Source organism: Myxine glutinosa, chromosome 5, assembly GCF_964187855.1.
Source record: "Myxine glutinosa chromosome 5, kmMyxGlut1.1, whole genome shotgun sequence".
Classification (NCBI taxonomy): Eukaryota; Metazoa; Chordata; class Myxini; order Myxiniformes; family Myxinidae; genus Myxine; species Myxine glutinosa.
The window spans coordinates 132,941,179-132,966,186 of NC_136265.1; the positions used below are offsets into that span (position 1 = coordinate 132,941,179).

General features: G+C 44.1%; 1 protein-coding gene across 7 annotated transcripts in view; it reads left to right on the plus strand.

The window, feature by feature from the left end:
• The window catches only part of LOC137428389 (cholesterol side-chain cleavage enzyme, mitochondrial), a 52,119-nt gene that overhangs the window by 10,141 nt on the left and 16,970 nt on the right, over positions 1–25,008 (plus strand). Inside the window, exons 3-8 of one of the 7 annotated variants that reach the window (XM_078778737.1) lie at positions 3,399–3,519; positions 3,713–3,950; positions 6,543–6,707; positions 20,497–20,652; positions 20,810–21,000; positions 21,167–21,370. In XM_078778737.1, coding sequence (XP_078634863.1) covers positions 6,670–6,707; positions 20,497–20,652; positions 20,810–21,000; positions 21,167–21,370 — 589 coding nt within the window. In that variant the 5' untranslated portion in view covers positions 3,399–3,519; positions 3,713–3,950; positions 6,543–6,669. Of the gene's footprint in view, positions 1–3,398; positions 3,951–6,542; positions 6,708–20,496; positions 20,653–20,809; positions 21,001–21,166; positions 21,371–25,008 lie in introns of all 7 variants that reach the window. The other 6 variants (XM_078778739.1, XM_078778736.1, XM_078778738.1 and 3 more) reach the window with 6 other exon arrangements.

Sequence of the window (25,008 nt, forward strand, 5' to 3'; positions counted from 1 at the left end):
CCGATGCACCGATCGCCTTCACCACCGACGCGTCGGACTACGCGGTGGGCGCGGTGCATGAGCAATGGGTGCGCGGAGCTTGGCAACCGCTGGCGTTTTTCAGCCGGCAGCTCCGCCCGCACGAACGCCGGTGCAGTAGCTTCGACCGCGAGTTGCTCGGGCTTCACCTGGCGGTCAGGCACTTTCGCCATCTGCTCGAGGGCCGTGCGTTCACGGCCTTCGTCGACCACAAGCCCCTGGTTTTCGCGATGGCCAAGGTCGCCGAGCCGTGGTCGGCCTGGCAGCAACGTCACCTCGCGGCCGTGTCCGAGTACACAACGGACATCCGGCACGTCGCGGTGAAGGACAACCCGGTGGCGGATTGCCTTTCCCGGTCCGTCGCCCACGCGGTCCACCTCGGCATCGACTATGCCCGGATGGCGGCGGACCAGACCACCGACCCCGACGTCCAGGCCTTGTGGACCGCCGTCACAGGCCTCCGTGTCACCGAGGTGCCGTTCGACGGCGCGGGCACGGCCCTCTTGTGCGACGTCTCACTCGGGCGGCCTCGCCCCATCGTGCCCGTGGGCTGGCAGCGCCGGGTTTTTGACGCCATCCACGGCCTGTCCCACCCGGGCACGAAGGCCTCCCAGAGGCTGGTCGCCGACAAGTTCGTCTGGCATGGCCTCCGGAAGGTCGTCCGCGATTGGACCAGGACGTGCCTCGCGTGCCAGCGCGCGAAGGTGCACCGCTACACCCAGGCCCCGTTGGCCCCGTTTACGGTGCCCGAACGTCGGTTCGACCACGTTCACGTGGACTTGGTGGGACCTCTGCCCCCCTCGCGGGGTTTCACCCACGTCCTCACCATGGTGGACCGCACCACCCGGTGGCCGGAGGCCATGCCTTTGGCGGCGACGACGGCGGCGGACGTCGCGCAGGCGTTCATCGCCACCTGGGTTGCCCGGTTCGGCGCCCCCTCGGACATCTCGTCCGACCGTGGCCCCAGTTCACCTCAGAGCTCTGGGGGGCTGTCGCGCAGGGGCTCGGTGTCCAGCTGCACCGTACCACGGCCTATCACCCCCAGGCCAAAGGCCTGTGCAAGCGGTTCCACCGCTCCTTAAAGGCCGCGCTCCGGGCCACCCTCCGCGACAGCGGCTGGGTCGACAGGCTCCCCTGGGTCCTGCTGGGCCTCCGGACGGCGCCCAAGGACGACCTGCGTGCATCCGCGGCGGAGTTGGTCTTCGGACAACCGCTGCGGGTGCCGGGCGAGTTCCTCCCCGACTCCACGGCACCATGGTCCGCGGCGCAGCAGCGCTCCACGCTGCAGGAGACCACCCAGAGGTTTGCCCCGGTGCCGACGGCGCACCACGGGCACCCGCCAACGCACGTCGCCCCGGAGCTTCGCACGGCGGAGTATGTGTTCGTCCGACACGACGCCCACCGGACACCGCTGCAGCCCCCGTACGACGGGCCCTTCCGCGTGCTGGAGAACGGGGCGAAGCACTTCACCCTGGACATCGGCGGTACTCCTGACCGCGTTTCCGTGGACCGCCTCAAACCGGCCCACCTCGACGTGGACTACCCCCCGCCAGTGGCTCAGCCCCCGTGTCGGGGCCGCCCCCCGGCGGGCGGACCCCCGGCACCGCCCAACCCCGCCGGCACGCCGCCCCCCGGCCCCGCACCCATTCCAGGGGCAGCCGGTGGCATCCCGGCATCCCAGACCCCGCCAGCCGCCAGAGGGCGCTTCGGCCGGGTCATCCGTTTGCCCCGCAAACTGACCCTTCAGGTGCGCGGGAATTCTGGGGGGGGCGTGTGTGGCGGACACGATGGCTCGCTGGTGCGATGACATCATTCCGCGCACCAGGAGGGTGTCGGCCACGCCCGAGGGGTAGGCGTGGCCTCGGGATATACACGGGGCACACAGCCCCGAGCACGGCAGTGCTATAGTTTGACCCTTTGAATAAAGACGCTTGTGTTTACATCGTTGTTGCTTCCTTTATTGGCAAGACAAGTCGCGCGCATAGCACCGCGCTGCAGTAATGTGATACTAGCAGGAACTTGGGGAAGTTCCACATAATGTAAAATGTAAATTTAGCTTCTCAAACCCAACCCTAAGTCTTCAACCTCCCCCCAACTCTCCCCCCGCACTCTACTATCGCCAAATCTTCAACACTCCCCCACCACACAGCCACAAGTCCTCAACCCCTTCGTCACCCAACATTAAGTCCTCAACCCCCCCCCCCCCCTCCCTCAACCAACCCCAAGTCCTCAACCCCTCTCCCCCTCAACCAACCACTTGTCCTCAACCACTCACCCCCCCCCCCCCCCAACTAACCACAAGTCCTCAACTCCCCCACCACACAGCCACAAGTCCTCAACCCCTTCGTCACCCAACATTAAGTCCTCAACCCCCCCCCCCTCCCTCAACCAACCCCAAGTCCTCAACCCCTCTCCCCCTCAACCAACCACTTGTGCTCAACCACTCTCCCTCCCCCCCCCAACTAACCACAAGTCCTCAACCCCCCACCTAACCCCATGTGCTCAAGCTCCTCCCCTCAATTCCAAGTCATCAACTCCCCCACCACACAGCTACCTGTCCTCAACCCCTTTTCATCACCCAACACTAAATCCTTAACACCCCTGCCCTCCCCCAAACCAACTGTCCTCAACCCCTTTTCATCACCCAACACTAAATCCTTAACACCCCTGCCCTCCCCCAAACCAACCCCAAGTCCTCAATCCCCCCCTCCCCCACCTCCGAAACAACCCCAAGTCCGCAACCCCTCTCCCCCTACCCCCCCCCCACCACAACCAACCCCCAAGCCCTCAATCTGCCTTCCCCACCCCAACCAACCACAAGTCCTCAACCCCTCTGCCCCCCCCCCACAACGAACCCCCAAGCCCTCAATCTCCCCCCCCCCCAACCAACCACCAGTCTTCAACTCCTCCCCTCCCATCCCCAACACCTCAACCTCCCTGTCCCAACTCTCTGCCCCCAACAACTCTTTGCCATCCACTTCCCCTTTTTTCCTGTTCCCATTCATTAAGAGCAATGTAAAAAGTAAATAATGATGAAACAACTTTAAATTCACAATTTCGTGAGATTACGTCGTCGAGTGATTCTTCAGTAAACATGGCGGATAAGTAAGCTAAATGATTTTTAAAAAACATGTTAGGTCATTCGTAATAGCAAAAAATAACATATAACTGGAACTCGTCGCACAAAGACCTTTATAATGATACAGTTATTCCTGGGAATAGTTGAATAAAAAATCTTTGGAAAGCCAAACAGAATTCAAGGTTTTTATGTTATAGAAGATATTAGGTGGGAAGGGGAAAGGGCGGAACGTTTGAGATTATTCCTTTATGCTGGTTGGGATTGTGTGTCCCTTTGTATGATTCCCATGTTATGGACGCAGTATCAAAATACCGATTTAACATCCTGGTGAAGGTCGTGGGAGTTGGTTATGGGCTTGGGTGGCCTCTGTATTGGTGACCTCCGGACCTCATCATGCTGCTCGGAGGTGCATTTGCAGCAAGGTGATACAATGACACATTCGACACCATTCTAAGACCATTAACTTGTGCAACCTGTGCCATTGGTCCGATTAACGCTCGATGCCATACTCCCAGAATCGTTATGGAACACTTTCCACACTGGACTATAGAAGTAATCTTTGGGACCTTTTAGAAATTCATATTCTCAATGTCATAATCATCCACCTGACCTCAGGTAACACAGTGGTGCCGAATGCAGACTGGAACATAATCCCACAAAATATCGTCGGCCATCTAATCAGAAACGTGCCAAGGAGAGGCCAGAACTGCATCCATATCAGGACATCCCATACTCGGTGCTGAAACTTCTGGTGACGTCTGTTTTGGCTTCCGGGAGAACATAATGTCCCCAAAGCCCTCTGCTGATCATGATCTTGACCTCTCTTGTGATTAAACGACTCGATAAACATCAGGTTGGTTTGTTGGTACTTATTGCTCTACAAAGTGGGTTAGGTTTTAAATTGTGCTTCTTTAATTCAGTTGAATAGTATTCTTACTGTGTACACATTATGTAAAAATTATGAAAATGTGTGTGAAATTATGAAAAAAACTGTTAAGTTGTATTTAATGTTTCTGTATATGCAATTGTTTAATACTAGCAGGGGCTACCTGGCACTGCCTGTGGGGAGGGGTGGAGGGTGAGGTGCTACCTGGCGCTGCCCGCAGTGGTTTCAGTACATGTTGAAAAGCTATAGAATTTTATTGGCCTCATGGTGGTTACATTTTGCCTGCGGCCCAGCAGCAGTACTGATTAACCCCAGGTCCCAATATATGCGTTATAGCAGCCTTTGTGTGGATGTGTGGAAGCTTAAAACCTTGCCCAGATTCTGAAGTACCATCACCCAAAATTTGGGGACTGTCGGTGCTACGGTTTGGCCGTGAAAGAATAACGTACAAACAAACGAACAAACATGCAAAAACAAAATACAAACACATAAACAAAGAAACAAACAAAATACAAATGCACAAACAAAGAAACAAACAAAATACAAATGCACAAACAAAGAAATAAACAAAATACAAATGTACAAGCAAAGAAACAAACTAAATACAAATGCATAAACAAAATACAAATGCACAAACAAAGAATAAACAATATACAAACAAACAAAGAAATAAACAATATACAAACGCACAAACAAAGAAATAAACAAAATACAAATGCACAAACAAATAAACAAAATGCAAATGCACAAAGAAATAAACAAAATACAAATGCACAAACAAAGAAACACACACACAAACAAAGAAACAAACAAAATATAAACGCACAAACAAAGAAATAAACAAAATACAAATGCTCAAACAAAGAAATAAACAAAATACAAACGCAAAAACAAAGAAATAAACAAAATACAAATGCACAAACAAAGCAATAAAAAAAATACAAATGCACAAGCAAAGAAACAAACAAAATACAAATGCACAAACAAATAAATAAACAAAATACAAATGCACAAACAAAGAAATAAACAAAATACAAATGCACAAACAAAGAAATAAACAAAATACAAACGCACAAATAAAACATAAATACACACAACACACAAATGCACAAACAAAGAAACAAACAAATATATAAATGCACAAACAAACACACAAATCAAACACAAACGCACAAGCAAACACACACAAGCAAAACCAAAAACAAACAAATATACAAATGCACAAACAAAACACAAACCCACAAACAAACGCACAAGCAAATGACAAAAGGTAAACAAAACACAAACACACAAATAAACAAAATACAAATGCACAAATAAACAAACAAACATACAAATGCATAAATAAATCGTAAATACACAAAAAACACAAAAGCACAAAGAAACAAAGAAATATATGAACGCACAAACAAATACACAAATCAAACACAAACAAACACACAAACACAAGCACTTGAAAATATTTATATAGATTTTATCATATCATACTTTATTATCATATATCAGTTAATATTGATGTCGATAAGTTTATGTAATAAGTAAGAAAAATATTTCCCTACTAATCGTGTCCTCGTATATTGAAAAATATATTAAAATCCTACTTTAATTACAACAAAAATGCGTCTGCCTTTCTTGGAATATTGTATCATGTTTGGAGAACCTTTTGAGTGCCTTACATAACTTGCTCAAATGAATGTTACACAAGACCAGTCGAGATTAATCTTGGACTAGCTAATTAGTACTTAATTGGACTATCTGTTACTAGCTACTACTTGGGCCTAAGAATAGTGTTCAAGTTTAAATAAAAGGGATTTCGATGCATCACTTGCATTTAGAGCAATCCTTTCTTTCCTGGGATTGCATGTTCATTTCCTTGTTTGTAAAGCATAAGCTCACCTTCAAAGTTGTGAAGTTCATTTCCGAATTACAGTCAGGTATGTCATACCTGGATTATTTGATATTTTAAAAATCTTTTACAAAAGCTCCCTCTTCAAAAAGGTACTTTACTTGGACAATAACTTTTGATGAAATTACAAGTTCTGTGTTGGGTTCGTTTGAGAAGTTGACCACCTTTACCCATTCCATAGGTCTCTCCCAGGTTTTGTAACCACACTAACGGTTGTTCCTTGAGAGCGGCTCAATATGGAGATCAAAGTCCTGCTGATTGTGGTTATTTGCGGGTTGTTTTGCCTTGAAGTTTTTGTGATACAACGTTTGTCATCGAGGTTTTTTTTTTTTACTTTCTTACCCAACAAAAATGTATCCTTGCCTGTCTGTCTTTTCTCCCCTCCCTCTTCGCCCCTTCTTTTTCCAATCTACACAAGGACTCTCTCCTTCACTCACGGCCCTATCTTCCTCTGCCCCAACCTTCATTCTCCCATCCATCTTCCTCTCTTTCTCTTAACCTTCGCTTTTATGCAAGTATAGTGGCCCCCTCCGTGCTCACGACTCTTTAAATTCTGCACGGTCGCTGTTTATTCACTTCTGCACCGCAACGCTAGCCGGCTGCCGTGGCCACGACATGCATACGAGGCATCTCCTGGCTCTGGGTGCCCGCAGGGCGTCGCGGTGCCCCAAGGGCTCAGGGCCGCAGCCGTTTGACGCGGTCCCAGGGCCGAGCGGGAGCGGTTGGAGGAACCTTCTGAGCCTTTGGTCGCAGGGAGGCTTCCAGCAGCTGCACAAATACATGGCGCGTCAGTTCGACACTTTTGGGCCCATCTACCGGTAAGTGGACGAGCTCACGTGTCTACATAATAGTGACACCCACTACTTTGGCATTTCATGAGATTTCTTATCGAATCCAAATACAGTTTCACAATGGCGTCCATTTTTACTTTTGCCCTAATTCTGATTGTTATATTATAATATTTTTTATTTTCTTTTGTGCTGGTACCTTGGATAGGGCAAAATGGAGAAGATTGTCATGGGGACCGCAAGGCTAACCCCCGCTCTTGCAGGGAAAATGGCCTTAAAATGCCTGTTGTTGTTGTTGTTGTGCTGGTACCTTGGATGGATTCCGAACTCCTTGTGGGTATGCGGGTAGACTCCGCCACTTACTCGGCATCTTTCCTGCTGGTACCTTGGATGGATTCCGAACTCCTTGTGCGGTGTGGGTATGCGGGTAGACTCCGCCACTTACTCGGCATCTTTCCTGCTGGTACCTTGGATGGATTCCGAACTCCTTGTGCGGTGTGGGTATGCGGGTAGACTCCGCCACTTACTCGGCATCTTTCCTGCTGGTACCTTGGATGGATTCCGAACTCCTTGTGCGGTGTGGGTATGCGGGTAGACTCCGCCACTTACTCGGCATCTTTCCTGCTGGTACCTTGGATGGATTCCGAACTCCTTGTGCGGTGTGGGTATGCGGGTAGACTCCGCCACTTACTCGGCATCTTTCCTGCTGGTACCTTGGATGGATTCCGAACTCCTTGTGCGGTGTGGGTATGCGGGTAGACTCCGCCACTTACTCGGCATCTTTCCTGCTGGTACCTTGGATGGATTCCGAACTCCTTGTGCGGTGTGGGTATGCGGGTAGACTCCGCCACTTACTCGGCATCTTTCCTACTTTATGACTGCTACATGAGGATTCTAACAACGATGACCTTCCAAATGAAGATTGGAGATCACATCTTGCCTTTTTCATTTTGTTTTTCCATTTTTGCATGAAATCATTTGAGCCATAAAATCTCACAACTGCTGTGTCCTCGGAATGAATTAAACTGCGTTAAGCAGTAAAATGGTGACCTGATGATCTATCTTAGCAAATGGCATTGACTCTGGAGCCATATTGTGTGATGTTGCCTTTCCTTACCTTCCTGGTTTGATTTTGTTCGTTGTTTCTTGATCTAATTGAATTGTTGATCTAATTGATGAATTGTGCCATCTGTAAGCATTTCAGGAGGTTGATCGACATTGTTATCGCAGCCATGATGTAGCTGCAAGAATCACATTGATGGTGATACTCAAGTTGAAATGACCACAACCAACTGAAGAATCTTGTAGGAGACGACTGGATAATCTTTGAAAGACCAAGATTGGCGTTCTGTATTGATGGATACCAGACTTCATCGGCTTCATTGAATCGGCCTTTTAAGGGTGTAGTACTGGTGAACACGTGATTTTTTTTTTGCTTTTTTTGAGCTGAACAGTTTCCTTATAGTCTTATAAACAAGAATCATGCTATTAGAGGTCATAGAGTGCGGTCATAGAAGTACCCCTAGTTATTGAAAAATTCAAATTTCAATTCAATTCAATATAGTATTTTGCATGAAATTTGTTATAACTTTAATTTGCATCATTCTTTTGGGCTGAAATTTGGACAGGATATTCAGAATATCACTTCCTTTAAAATGATGAAGGCTTTTGTTTATAGGAGTAGCCATTGTGGATTTATTGAAGGACGACCAAGTTTTATCTGGTAATTGGCATAATTAGCTAATTAGTGAACATTTGACATAATTTCACAAAATCCTCTCATCAGGTAGTAGAGTAACACATGTATAATACATGTACCACGTTTTGTGTGAAAAGAATGATAGGTGACATAGAAGTAGAAATGTGTTCTTTGTTTTTCCTTGTTTTTTATTGACGGTCTAATTTATGCAAATTATATGCATATAATATGACAAAGAAGCGTTGAAACTGGTCTGAGTTAAAGCCAAGATTATATCTTTCAAGAAAAACTGAAAATTAGATATTAACTTGACTTTGTTTTTGTGTAAAGGCCTCTCAAAGGTACCTATGTAGTTTTCTCAATTTTTCACCAGTACTACACCCTTAAGTTGGTATCGGCTGATAGACTACACGGATTTCTGAGAAATGTGAATGTTCGGTGCATTTTTGGGTAAAAGTTGGGAACCTCACTTTTTAACATAATTAGGGTATGCTGAATTCGATTAACTCGGTTCCCAAGCCGAATTTTGAGTTTTTCACCTTCTAATTAGCATAAACAAAATGGCCACCAAATTGCCATTTTTGGACAATTTCTTCAAACAAGCATTTATATATCATGTATATACATGCAGCTCTTTTACTTTAACTTTACAACTTTTACCCCAAAATGCACCTAGAAGCTTATACATGGCCTTTTAAAATAAATCCGTCTAGTCTATATTATGGTTGGCGACATATTGAAAGAGACATTCAAACTGATATTGAAATTGGACACTATAAAATGGGAAATGGTTTCAATAAGACAATGTTTCATACAACCATTCATTCTAAAATTAAGTATACATGGCCATGAAGCACAAACATTCAGGAATGTCACACATGTTGTTTTGCCAAACTACATCAAATTCAAACAAGGGTCTGATCATCACTCTGTTGCTGACTGGTAGGCCTACACATTGATGTGCACCTCAACTCTGAATAGCGACATTTGCAGCGTCGAGTCTTGCATTGCTTCTGGCATGCACAACAAATCATCTCGAGGCAACTTTCTGGGATTGGACTCAGTGACATCAGAATCGACTCTAGTCCTGAATCACCACGTTTCCATCCCATTTCCACAGGTGCAGGAAGGTCAGGTATGGCACATTGAGCGTTTCTCTATACCATGGCTTGATAGTGCACTCGCATCAAATGGAAATGAAGAGCATCACTTGTCGGTGACATTGCTTCTGGTTTACCAGTCTTGGAGAACAACATATGTCGTGCTGAATCAACAGAGGAACCCACAAAATTCTTAAAATTCAAAACTCAAAATTTGGCTTGGGAACCGGGTTAATCGAAGTCAGCATACCCTAATTATGTTAAAAAGTGAGGTTCCCAACTTTTACCCAAAAATGCACCTAGAAGCTTATACATGGCCTTTTTCCATAAACCCGTCTAGTCTATGAGTAGACTATCTCATTGCTAGCCGTACCCTAGCCAATTGTGTGTACTCTTAGAATCTCGTTCATAATAATTGTTTGTAGAGTTAAACTTTGTGTAACACTTTATTTATTTATCATGGGATATTTTTTATTTACCGGGGATATAATGGATCCAGGAACACGGAAAAGGCAGAACAGATGAGTAATTTATAGGTCTATTCCAGGATTGCTTTGTAAGCCAGTTTGTTGATAAGCCCACGAGAAAAGTGCAGCTGGACCACTTTTTAAGGTATTTATCTGAATATGGTGGAGAAGGTGAAGGTAGAAGAACATTTAGGGATAAGTATTGTACCATATTCTGATGCTGTGTGGATTCTGCTTCCCCCGCTGATGGACCTCTGGTTGCTTGTAACCATTGCTGCGTTTTTGCCTGAGGAGGAACTGCTGAAATATATCTATCCGGGTTCTTCCCAACATCTTTGTTCCTTTCAAATTTCTTTCTCCTTTTTCATATTTCTCTTTATTCATTCTAATTCTTGCTTCTTCTTTATTTCTCTCTTTCTTTATCTATCTGTCTTAGGAGAAGTGAATTCTTGCAGAATTTTTTCTGGAAAGTTCACTTGACTGCACCTGGATGGGTTTGGGGTTGTGGAGTAGCGGCTGAAACCTGAATCCTATCCAGGTTCCTCCTGATGATTTCGATTTCAGGATAGTAGAGTTGGGTTAGTGTATTTCATGTCGGCAAATTTGAAGGTATGGGAAGAGAATAAGGTATGACATCCGGACAAGCTAAATGGAGCACAATCAGCATCATAGAAATGGGCAACTTTCAAGGTACAAAGGTGCAGAGTGCAAAGTAGATATAATCCAGTGAGGTGTAAAGCTAGAGGCAGAAAAACACCAGGGTGGTTAAACAGAGGGAGAGTCCCATTAAGGATAAGCAGAAGATATTTATAAGGTGTAAATCAAGAAGACTGCAGTCAGACTCAGATCAGTACAGAAGTAAACCGAGACTAGTTAAGAAAATAACTCGGCAAAAGAGAGGATATGACTAAGAATATTAAACATAATAGTAGGGCACTTTTTAAGTACATAAGGGGGTAAAGAAGAGGTTGATAGAAATGTGGGCCTATTGAGGAATAGCACAGGGAGATTGGTTAGTGATGGAGACACAGGGAGATTGGAGAAGACAAAGATCTTGGATCAGATAATTTGCCCCTGAGATTTTGGAGGGATGTGGGAGAGTAGATAAGCGGGATGTTAGCTGATATCTTTAATAGCTTGCTGGAGTTGGTTCAGGTACCAGAGTGTTGGAGAGTCACAAATATTAAAAAAACACCTTTAGAGGCCATTTTACCCTGCAAAGCGGGGGTTGGCCTTTTTCGGGGACCGTGGTTGTTGTTGTTTTTTGGTCCCCTTTTTGAAGCAATGTTTTACGGCCGGATGCCCTTCCTGCCGCCAACCCTTTTTGTCGCCTTTTACGACAAGCAGGGAATTACCAGTGAACTGGTACTCAATTAGCCGACCTCGGAAGGATGAGCAGGCTGAGTCAACCCCCCTGGCGTTAATTCAGCGATCGACCGGGATTCGAACCGAGGATCCTAGGATCCTAAGCTGGCACCCTAGCCGCTAGCCCAACACCAGGGAGAGTCACAAATACAACACCGTTATTTACGATAGGACCCATAGAGGACTCCGAGAACCGAATACCTGTTTAACTTCAGTTGGCGGAAAGATATGTAGATGTTTACTCAGGATCAGATGGACAACGGACAACTATTTAGGTCATACTAATCTGAAACAAACTTGACAAGGGGACTAAGGGTCACATGATGGAGGTTGTAGCATTGTAGCAACTTCATTTGCTCCCCCCATACTGGCACCCCCCTCTATAAATAGCTTTTATGTGGCATATCGTGGGGCAAGCCTGCCAGAAGTAAAATATATTATAAACCACAAATACGTATGATTGCTTTTTAAACAGTCACTACTGCTGTTTAACACAAAAGCGAAATAAATCTTGAGGAATCCCGACATCTTTAAGGCATTATATGCTTCTCGCGTCATTCACAGACGAACGGACCGGACCGAGATCTACTATAATCTGTATACTCCAGAGAGGATAATAACATGACCCTTCCTGCTGCTCCCATAGGGAGTGTGCGTACTGGTATATATTTAAATTTATTAAAGATGTCAGCATGGATTTATTTATTTATTTATACAAAGTCGAGGCTCGTGGAAGAGCTAAAACACATAACGGACCATAACAGAACAGAACAAAAAATGTAAAGGAAATGGGGGAAACACACCAACAGCAAGGTAGATCGCTCAGTCGCACGCCTTTGTACACCTTCCAAGAGATCTATATCCCATTGTAGATGAGGCCTCCCTGCTTGAGAACAGTCGTCCAGGTTTGGCCGATCTAGTTCTTTGTAAAGTTTTGTCTCTTTATAATGACCTTATGTATTGATCCCGTCACTTGGTTTGCCTTTCCGGCTGCATTAGCACAACGAACAATAGGAATGAGTGAATGCTGTATGGTACACCAAAGTCATTCTCTTCCGGTACAACTCGGATTCTCCCTTCACCCAATAAGTAGTTGTAGTTCTCGTTCCTGAAACCCATGTGGATACATTTACCTTTTTCTGCATTGAAAAGCATTTTCCATTCCTGGAACCATGCCTGCAATTTGCTCAAGTCTTTCCTGTACACGTAGGGTAAGTGCCTGTTCTACTGATACAACCTTTCTCGACATTTTAGTGTCATCTGCAAACTTCAAAATATTGCTGGCTAATCCATCGTCAACGTCATTGATATAGATGAGGAAGTGTCGATCCCAACACGGATCAATAACTATTGATGACGACTCCGCTTTCGTTCATACAGCCAATGTAAATGTCCAAACTTGTCACCTTTCTTCTTTTTCCATGGATTCTTACCTTGACCAGTAGCCTCTAATGAAGAACCTTATCAAAGACTTTGGAAAAGTCCAAACAATTTACGTCTACATCTCCCATTATCAACTCCATTACCCTGTATACTTGAGGTGAAACTCACTTGCCACTAATTACTCGGTTGACTTATCTTCCCTTTCCCCTTGTACATCAAAATGATATTTCCTCTTCTCTACTCTTCAGGTACTTCACCAACAGTCATTACTTCCGCCATGGCCATAGGCCGAGCGCACAGATTCCATCTATGCGTTTGTCTGTCTGTTTGTCCGCAGAATAACTGGACAATGAGGACAGCAAGAATTGCCAAATTTGACACAAAACTTTTTGTTGTCAATGTCTCGGATGAATTGAACTTTGAGTTCGCAAGGAAAAATATAGAATGAAAATTACTACAGGACTATATTTAATCTCACCACACGGCGATGTCGTTTAGTGCACTCTGGGGTGATATTACACGATGAGGAAACAACGGTGTGAGCCAACAACTCAATTGAGTGTGTTTTAATTGACTGTGTGGATATTATGGTGATGGAGTTGGTGATCTTACTTGTAGCTTAGTTTGGTACTCTAGCATCGCGGGGCCTGGTGCTTTCTCTGGTACTAGCTGCAACAGCTTCTTCAGAACTTAATTTGGATTAAAGTCCATGTCATTCAATATAGTATCCTTTTCAGTGTCTGTAAAGGCCTTCCTTGGCACAGGTACATTATTCACGGGCCTGATCAGTGGTAAAAACTGGTGCAAAGTACAGTCGTCATTCAAAGCTGCTTGACGTTTCGATCAGCAACACGAACAACCGTGCATCCACCGACCTTCCTCAAGAGTAAACAAAACAACTCTTAAACCCCCCTCATATCAAAGTGAAAAAGGGGGTTGGGAAAGCAGAACCCACCAATAAACACCGCTCTGGTTTGCATATCAAGCCACTCAATTCAACGACCAATTCGTTCACCATTCATCACCATCTCTTATCTTCCTCCATCCAAAACCTTGATCTTTTCCACCCCCGTTAATTCACCCCATATCCACTTTTTTGAAATTCCGACTTCTGTTCTGGAAGTCCTAGCAGTGTCCATGTGTTTTATACCTCTCCCACCCCCCCTTCCCATGCCCCCTCCCCCCAAGCCCTCTCCCTCCCACAGATCTCCCGATGTCCCTGCTCTCAAATGTTGTACTTGTGTGCTTCCCTCTCTCTCTCCATCTTGTCTCCCGCTACCCTTATCATATGTTTTATGTGACAGTTTGTCTTTTTGTGATTAATGATAGCTCTTACACGAGCCTTGTATACAATATATATATATATATATATATATATATATATATATATATACATATATATTATTCTTGAGGTCAACATAGGCCAAAGGTCAACGACTTATTTCAGGGATTGCTATTCACGACATCTTGTACGCCACCGCTGCTTTCCTATTCCATCTCCAGGCGCTGCATGACGTCATCGCTGGGTTCCTAAGGGGGTCTGGCAAAGATGCGCGCCAAAAGGGAGTACTCAGTTTGCACTGCGTTTGTTTTCTTTCTTGTTTGTTTTCTTGTTTGTTTGTTTGTTTGTTTGTTTATCCAGGCGATATCTCGGCCATCCTATGAGCTAGGAAGCTGATATTTGGGCACAATAGCGAGCACGTGCTTTAGCAAAAACTGTATTTTTATGGTGCACCTCTAGGGCAATGCCGTCTAGAACAGCATTTATCTGTCCAGATGTATGTCCCCATAAGCATACATCAATCAGAGCTGAGGATCTGGTGACATGACAAGGGGACAGCATTTAGTAACCATTACGGTTGCATATTTTACTAAAAGGAAATATAATAATCTCCTGCAGAACGTTTTGGGGTCCTAGCGGATGTCATAAGGTAGGTAGGAGGTTTCAGGAATTCCTCAATACAATTATGATTTTGAAATGCGATCGACATGGACCTTGCTCCCAAATCCGGAAGTAAACAAATGATAACGGTTCGCTGGTTTGATAATATCTCAATACAACCGTGATTCAACATTAGATTTTGATATATTAATACTATAATTTTTATTTGTGATTGGAATGATGAATGATGCTGTTTGTAATGAAAATATGGAGAACCTGCGGTCAATGCCTTACGTTCAACTGAAAGTGGCACAGGAATGTGGAATTTATTGGTTCATCGTTTGCCATTCGCTGTTTTTGCCAATAATGTTTCTGTTTTTTGTCCATGTTTTGCCAACTCGCATTTGCCAATATACAGACTTGGCATTTAATATGGAATATTTTTTTTGTGGGGGTGAACTTACTTTTCTAGATGACTTAGAAACAAAAGTTCATTGGAATTATGTTGAAATTATTCTAGATTTTGTTAATGTGACCTTTAAAAGAAACAAAAACCACATTTGAAATTTTGAAGCAAATAAATTGATCCTTGAAAGTGATGTAAACTGATATCGAACTCAATTCACGGACAGTACTGTGTTAAATTTCTGTACGTTTTCCAAAAGTACCTCTTTATTTTGCACATTAGCCAAAAAAAATTTCAACAAAAACAAAAGCTAAATTATGACTGGGATTATGGACAGTAAAATTACAGTTCAGTACTTCGTGTAACCCCCACGAGCATTCAGGAGAGCACGTACACGTCGAGGCATGCTGTTCACGAGATTTGCCAAGGTTTGGACAGGAATCGTTTGCCATGCAGTTACAATAGCCTGCTGCAATTCACGCACAGAGGCAGGCTGCTGGTCCAAGTTGTCGATTTTTAACGCGTTCATTCTGCCCACAAGTTCTCTATCGGATTCATATACGGGGACATGGCAGGCCACTCCATATGTCCTACACCATGGTCAGCAAGAAAGTGTTGGATCATGCGAGCACGATGAGGCCGTGCATTGTCATATTGGAAGACAAAGTTTCCTCGAAAGGCTGCACGAGCAAATGTAAGCAATGTTTCTTCCAGAATGACCCTGTACTTGAACTGGTTCAGGTTTCCATTCAGAACAACCAGGTCAGTTTTGCCCCCTGCATGAAAAGCCGCCCAAACGGTCACCCCACCACCTCCAGCTTGGACTCTTGGCACTATACAATCTTCGTTGTGGGCTTCCTGCACTTGTCTGCGCACTCAGACCCGGCCATCTTGACGATAGACCAGAAATCTAGACTAGTCACTGAAGGTCACGTGATTCCAGTGTCCTGGCTGCCATTGACGGTGCTCTCTGGCCCACTGCAATCGGCGCTGGCTGTGTTGTCTGGTCAGGCGTGGCTTTCTCAGGGGACACCTGGCACGATAGCCTGCTTGAACCAGTCGTTGGTTGACTAGCCTTCTGGATACAGGCACATTTGACAGTTGCTGCCGCTCAGCCCTAAGCCGATTAGCTGACTTGGTACGGCCATTGCAGACTAACCGGTGCAGCTGGGGATCATCTCTCCTTGTGGTTCTGCGTGAACGTCCTGGCCTCAGTATTGGAGTAGGGACACCCCTCTGAGCATTTCGTTTCAGGATCTTTGACACCTGACCTTGAGTGATGCCATACTGCCGAGCAATAGCACGCTGTTTCATGCCAGAATTTCGTAAAGCCACCACTCCATGACAAACAGCATTGTCAAGTTGACGGACCATCTCCAGAGGAAGCGGAAATAACTTTTGTAGACGTGCAGCAGGTGTTTTCCACTAATACAGAACGCAACAATCCTTATATACCCGATTGTGAAGCCAATCGTCAAATCTACCTGTCCTTACATTTTGTCACGCCACCTGTGATATAATCCTGTTATTGACTTCTTGCTGCGAAAGACAATCAGTGACATGGTTCTTTCAACAAAGACATCACCGAAGGGTAAAATAAACTCACCAGATTGATATACTGAGTTCAGAAAGTAAACCCAAGTCAAGAAAAAAAAAAAGAAATTCCATATTAAATGCCAAGTCTGTATATAGCATGATATCTCGAAAAGTTACGGACAAATTCGGACAAAGCTTAGTGGACAGGTTGGGTGTGTGACAAGGACAAATCGATCTGATTTTAGTGAAGATCCAAATCCAGATCTGGATACGAGAATTTTTTGATATTTTTCAAGTGAATTTTCACCATTGAGTGATAGGGCAAAAACGATATATATCACGTTATTTCAAAAACTTGTGGACGAGTTAGGACAAAACTTGGGGGATTGATTGATTAGGCGACAAGAACAAGCTGATGAGTTTGGTTCAGATCCGAATCCAGATCCGACCTATCATTGGGACAATATGTTCTACCGAGTGCTGTTTTAGTTATTTTTGCTTGCAAAATCGAATATTTTAAATGTATATTGTTGGTCTTGTTATTATTAGCTGTATTTCCCGTCAATTACGGGTAGTAAAAACACGTATGTGCTGTTGTTCTCTTTCAGCTCTTATAACCAACCATGTTTTGTGATAGTTGCCGTATTCATTAAATTAAATAAAATTTGAAGTTTTAGATTAAATTATGTTCTGTGCACACATATCTTTACAATTTAATTGTAGCTTATGTTTCTCAATAAAGTCATGTACTCATTTTAATTTATGAAAAATGCAATTCCTAAAGTTTCGGCTGCATACTCTAAAGTTAGGTTACTGTCGCTCATCCTCTCCTCTTATGTTGTTAGCTCATTCCCTTGCATGCTAGTTCTCCACCACCGAACGTGGATAGAGGTTGTGTTTTCACCCATATTTGGTTGTGAAGCCTATTGATTTTGAAGTCAAAGGTCAAAGGTTAGTTAACCTGAGGCCAAATTTCTAAAATTGTCATTTTTCATCTCATTAACTTGAAAATTGAACAGCATTTGCATATTGAGTCGCCAAATTGGGAACCCAACTATTTTGTGGTCAAAGGTCAACTGAAGGTCAAACTTCTGAAATCATCGATTTTCATCTGAAAAATCGTCACTTTTCATCCTATTAACTTGAAAGTTAAACAGCAATTACAAAGTGCATCACTGAATTGGGAAACCAACAATTTTTGAGGTCAAAAGATCAAAGGTAAACTCAAGGTCAAACTTCTAATATCATAAATTTTCATCTGAAAAATCATAAATTTTAATCCGATTGACCCGAGCTTTGATTAAGATCGTCAATTTTAATCTTAATGAAATGGACAATTTGATGTATCCATGGCAACATTTTATGTTGGGGAGGGGTGGATTTTGCAAGTATCGTACCCTCATGATGTCTCCTTGTTTATTTGTTTGTTTGGCAGCATGTTATCTCAAAAGGTTTTGGATGGATTCTGGTGAAACCTGGTGGACAGCATGGGTGTGTGAGAAGGACGAATTGGTTATGTTTTGCTGGGGATCCGAAACCAGATACTATAATTTTTGAAGTGAACTTGACCATTGAGAGATATGGCCAAAAACGATATGCAGCACAATATTTCATAAATTGTGGACGGATTTGAACTAAACTTGGTACATACATACTTATACATACTGATACATGCACACATCCATACTAATACATACATACATACTGATACATACTGATACATGCACACATCCATACTAATACATACATACATACTGATACATACTGATACATGCACACATCCATACTAATACATACATACATACTGATACATACTGATACATGCACACATCCATACTAATACATACATACATACTGATACATACTGATACATGCACACATCCATACTAATACATACATACATACTGATACATACTGATACATGCACACATCCATACTAATACATACATACATACTGATACATACTGATACAGTGATACATGCACACATCCATACTAATACATACATACATACTGATACATACTGATGCATTCATACTGATGCATACATACATACATACATACATACATACATACACTCCATTTTAATATGATTATTATTAGATTATTATTTCCATGATGCAATTCTATGATGCAATGCAGCTGCTCCTGGACTATATGTCCTTCTCTCCTGACAAGGTGGAGAGGTTTCTGTCAATCCTCGACTCTGATTCTGCAAAAGGACCAGACGGCATCAGCCCATGGGTCCTAAATCCTGCTCTGCCGCTCTTTCACACCCTCTCTCTGTTCTCTTCACTCTCTCTTTTGCTCAAGGTCATGTGCCATCAGTTTGGAAATCCGCCAACATCACAACCTTACACAAAAAGGTGCAAAAACAGATCCTTGCAACCACAGACCAATCAGCCTTCTCCCAATTATCAGCAAAGTCATGGAATCCATCATTGCTTCAGATATCAAATCCTTCCTCTTCTCCAATGGCTTGATCTCCAATCATCAATTTGGTTTCAGACCAGGTCGCTCTACTCTGGACATGCTGCTTCTGCTGCCTCAACAATGGATGGAGGTCCTCAATGCCAAACAGGAAATCAGAGCTGTCTCCCTTGACATATCACGTGCCTTCGACACAGTCTGGCACCCCGCTCTGCTCACCAAACTCTCCTCCTATGGTATCCATGGAAATCTCCACGCATGGCTTGCAGACTTCCTCTCTGGTCATAGTCAACATGTGGCCCTGAATGGGTTTCTCTCATCTCCCCTTCTTGTTCAGGCTGGAGTTCCCCAAGGCAGTGTTCTGGGCCCTGTGCTTTTTCTGGTCTTCATCAATGATCTCTCCGACTCTCTGGAAAATCCTCTCTATCTCTTTGCTGATGACTCCACTCTCTGCCACTCCATTCCTCATCCCTCAGATCGGCAGTCTGCAGCCTCCTCACTCTCTGCAGACCTTGACAAAATCACAGACTGGGCAAACAAGTGGAACATGTCTTTCAATCCTGACAAATCTCACACTCTCACGATGTCTCTCCGAAAGGACCGACTGGAAAACCCTCCCATCTACTTTCTGAACAATCCTCTCCAAGAAGTTCTGTCACTCAAGCTTTTGGGTCTCACTATCTGCCATGATCTTTCCTGGGAAAACCACATTTCCAAGCTGGCCTCCAAAGCCAGTCGCCGACTGGGCATCTTCCGTCGTGCGAAGTCCTTCCTTGGCACACCTGAGCTTCTCACCACATACAAGGCTTTCATCTGCAGCTCAATGGAATACTGCTCTCCCCTCTGGGCTGGTGCTCCTGCCTCACACCTAGCTCGGCTTCATGCTGTTGAAACCAAAGCTTTCAGAATCATTGGAATCTCCCACAATGAAGCTAACTCCGAGGGCCTTTCACTCACTCACTGCAGGCAGGTTGGTGGTCTTTCTGTCTTATACCGACTCTTCTCCGGCCTTGCTCCCCCAGCTCTGTCTGTGCTCTGTCCCCCAAATATTCCTACAGGTCGCACAAGATCTGCCAGCAATCCTCTTCTGGTGAAACTGCCAAAATCAAGACCTTTCACCTTCACTCTTTCATTCCTCTTTTCTCCCGCCTCTGGAACAAACTCCCTCACTCTATTCAATCCCACTCCTCCCTCCAGGTCTTTAAAACAGCTGTTCACCACCATCTCTTATCTTCGCCCATTCAAAACCTTGATCTTTTCTACATTTCACCCCAGATCCACTTTTTTGAAATACCTACTTCTTTCCTGGAAATCCTAGCAGTGTCCACGTGTTTTATACCTCAATTCCCATGCCCCCACCTCCCAAGCCCTCTCCCTCCCACAGATCTCCCGATGTCTCAGTGTGTCAGTGTGTTTTTATGTGATTAATGTTCGCTTTTCCATGAGCCTCGATGTTGTACACAAAAAAGAGAAAAATAATAATAATAATAATTTTGAAAATCGAATTTAATCATGTCGAGTATCATGTAACATAATCACTCGTGTTTTTCAGGGAGAGGATAGGCGCACAAGACACTGTCAATGTCTACCTCCCAGGTGATTCAGCACGGCTTTTCATGGTGGAGGGCATCACGCCAGAGCGCATGGTCGTTCGCCCATGGCTCGCTTACCGGCATTATCGGCAGCGAAGTCGTGGTGTTCTTCTTAAGTGAGTTGATAATGAAAATGAATCAAATGATGTTCTGATGATTTGGAAGTTAATCGTAAGAATTTTACTTCCTTGAACTTTTATTTTCTGAAACTTTTCTGTCTTTTTTTTTTTTGTTCCTTCGTACTTTATTGAGCCCTGACTCACCCTAACCCAGGAGTGGTGAAGATTGGCGTCAAACACGACTGGCACTGAACCATGATATCATTGCACCCAAGGCATTACCACCCTTACTACCCCCTCTGCAGTCTGTCTGCAATGAGTTTGTTTCTCGGCTGCATTCGATCTCAAGACCTGATATTCCCCTACCTGACCTGTCCAATGAGCTGTTCAAGTTCGCACTCGAGTGTGAGATTTACAGGCACATTTAGACCCATAAACAGACAATGTTGGGCAAAGCAAATGAAATTGATTTCACATAAAGTGCAAACTGATTATATTCCCATAAATCAACAATGTATCTACAAGCAGATAAAGACAAGCTGAGAAATACTGGCATCCATTGTCCCCACAGCTATATGTCGGGTATTGTACGGTGAGCGTATGGGCTTACTTGGGGACACCGTGCCAGCTGATGCCGAAAGATTTATCCAAGCGATCACAGAGATGTTCCGTACGAGTGTGCCCATGCTGTTCATCCCACCGGAACTACTCCGTTTGCTCAGCGTCCCACTTTGGAAGAAACACATGAATGCCTGGGATGATATATTTCTCCATGGTGAGTCAACTTAACTGTCATCTCACTGAAATCAGGTGTAATGTGGAATAAAGTGCAAGTTTTATGAACATTGGTCTTGAGAATCAACGGCAATTGCATTGCACTGGTGCTCTCTGGTACTGGAAAATTGTCATTGAACTTTTTTTGTGATGAAGATGCAACTTTTCAAAATTTTCGGGAACATTTGTCAAAAATTGCTTGAAGTATTGTTTTCCTGAGTAGAATTTGTGTAACAGTTATTGTTTGCCAGACGGCATCAGCTCACGTGTCCTAAAAGCCTGCTCTGCTGCTCTTGCACATCCTATCGTTGCCCTCGGTCATCTTCCATCTGCTTGGAAATCTGCCAACATCACTACATTACATAAGAAGGTGCAAAAAGAGATCCCCTTATCTACACACCTATCAGATTACTTCCATTCATCAGCAAGGTTATGGAATCCATCATCGCAGTTGATATGGAATCCTTCCTTTTCTCCAATGACCTTATCTCAGATTGTCAGGTCGGATTCAGACCCTTGAACATGCTGCTTCTACTCTCCCAACAATGGATAGAGGCCCTCAATGTCAGACATGAGATCAAGGCCATCCCTCTAGACATAACTCAAGCTTTTGATGCAGTCTGGTGTCCCGCCTTGCTCTCCAAACTCTCTACCTATGGCATCCAAAGCCAACTCCACTCATGACTTACTGACTTCCTCTACTCTTGTAGCCAATGTGTGGCACTCAACAGAATCCTTTCTTCCCCTCTCCCTGTCAAGGTGGTGTGCCACAAGGCAGTGTTCTAGGCCGCATCCTATTCCTAATATTCAACTATGATCTCTCTGACTCACTGGAAAATCCATTTGATCTCTCTGGTGCTGACTCCACCCTCTGCGGTGACATCCCTCATCCTTCAGACAGGCAGGCTGCAGTGTCTTCCTTCTCTTTAGACCTTGATAGAATCACAAGCCGGTAAAACACTTTGAATATGTCTTTCAATCCCTGACAAATCTCACACACACACACTATATCTCTCTCTGAAAGGACCATACCGAAAACCCTCCAATATACTTTTCAAATAACCATTTCAAAGAAGTTCAGTCACTCAAACTCTTGGGTCTCACCATCATCCATGATCTTAATTGGGCAAGCCACATTTCAAAGTAGGCCTCGAACATCAGACGCTTCCTGAGAATCCTCCATCATGCAAAGCACTTCCTTTGCACACCTGACCTTTCATCCGCAGCTTGGAGTACTGCTCTCCTTTCTGGGCTGGCTCCCCTGCCTCACACCTTGCTCAGTTTGACGCTGTGGAAACCAAGGCCTTCAAGATCAATGGAATCTCTCTCAATGAAGCCGATTCCATGTGCCTATAACTTTGCCATCGGAGACAGGTCAGTGGTCTCTCTATCTTCTTCCGCCTCCTTTCTGGTCTTGCACCCTCTGCTCTCTCTGTGCTCTGTCCCCCATGTATCTGCAGGGTGCACACAGTCCACTACCAACCCCCTCCCCTCCAAGTGAAACTTCCAAAATCCAGAATCACTGGTCACCTTCACTCATTTATTCCTCTTTTTTCCCACCTGTGGAACCAACTTTCACATTCTCTTCAATGTCATTCTTCCATTCATGTCTTCAAGACAGCTGTTCACCACCATCTCAGATCATCCCCGATCCAAAGCCATGATCTTTTATATACCCATGAAAGCATACTCGCCCATGGTTATCTACAGTAGATATCCCTCCCGCGCCCCTTTCTTCATCGACATCTATTTTCTCCCACGGCCCTGCTGTTGGAATTTCCATCTTCTCTTTCTGCTGTTCATTTTGTTATGTTACATCCTGATCCGTTCTGTGTTATAGCTCTTCCACAAGCCGAGACTCTGTACACAAAAAATGACATCAAATGAATGCATTTTTTCCAAGGAAGGAAACGAATACAAGGAAACTTAGATGTAGGAGGAGGCCATTTGGCCCATCTTGCCTGTGCCATGTTCACACTCTTTTGACTTGATCTATCAAACTTGTTTATCTTCAAACCCTGTCATTATCAAGAGCTTCATCTTATTACCTCCACCACCGAAGGTGGACGCAGGTTATGTTTTCACCCCTGTCTGTCTCTATTTGTCTGTTTGTGTTTGGCTGTGAGCAGGATATCTCAAAAAGTTGTGGATAGGTTTGGACAAAACTTGGTAGACAAGTTCAGTGTGTGACAAGGACGAATACATTTGATTTGGGTGAAGATCCGTATCCGTATCCAGATACGACAATGTTTACATTTTTTAAACTAGCAACAGTACCCGCCCCTATGGGCGGGACTTCAATTGTGAGGCCCAAATAAAAAGGCAAGATATCAGAAATTGAAGGGTTTTTTTATTTTAAACGATTTATATAAACATCCGTTAAATCATATCACACGCAAATCATCAAAATCTAAACAGTATTTGTAGAATTTCAATAAAAGCCACATCACTGTTCATATCGGTAAATATTATTCCATCGTGTTTGGAAAAACTGGAAAATTAGAAAAATTGGAAAATTGGGAAAAAATGGAAAAACAATACAGCCTATTTTACTCCAGGGGGTCCCAGGATTACCCACCCAAAATTTCGTTGCGATCGGTTCAGCCGTGTTTGCGGTACCTGGGAACGGACGGATGGACAGACAGAGAGACGGACGGACATTCGAGAAAGACCCAAAAATGATATATAGCGTGATATTTCAAAAAGCCGTGGACGAGATGTGACAAAACTTGGTGGATGAGTTGGTTCGGTGACAAGAACAAGCCGATTAGATTTTGGCTCAGGTCCAGATGCAGATCTGGCCTATTAGTGGATAGAAAACGTAAACTATTCAGCCTGGCGGAAGTAAGTGCTCCTCTACCTAGTGCCATCCTAGCTTCATCCGACTGTGACACCATTTCCTTATTGTTCAGACTTGGTGTGCTTAATGGTTAGGAGGTCTGGGAGGTCAGCCGTTTGAACATCAGACAAATTGTGTAACAGTTATTGTGTAACAGTTATAACAAATTGTGTAACAGTTATAACAGACAGGACTTTTAAAATGTTATATGCTGCTTCCTTGCTTGAAAATGAGCATTTAACAAGAATAAAGCATCGACCAAATAACCATATGATAGCAACGATAGTGCAGGCTTTGATGGGCCTAATGGACTCCTCCTGCCTACATTGAAGTTCTTTTTAAGAGAGCTCATATTATTACCTCTAAAGGTCGACGGAGCTTATTTATGTGTTCACCCCTGTTTGTTTGTCTGTGAACAGGGTATCTCAAAAAATTATAGACGGATTCGGACAAAACCTGGTGGACACATTAGGTATGTGAGAGGAACGAATTGATTCAATTTTGGTGAAGATCCGGATCCGGATACTAAAATGTTTTCAGTGATTCTTCACCATTGAGTGACAGTGCCACAAACGATATATAACACGATATTTCAAAACATTATGGACGGGTTCGGCCAAAACATGGTCGATGAGTTAGGTCGGTGACAGGAAAAAGCAGATTAGATTTTGGTTCACGTCCGGATACAGATCCGGCGATCAGAGGGATACAAAATGTAAAATCAAACTCTCACTTTGTCTTTCCGAAAATACCGTCTGGAAAACCCTCCCATCTACTTTCTCAACAATCGTCTCGAAGAA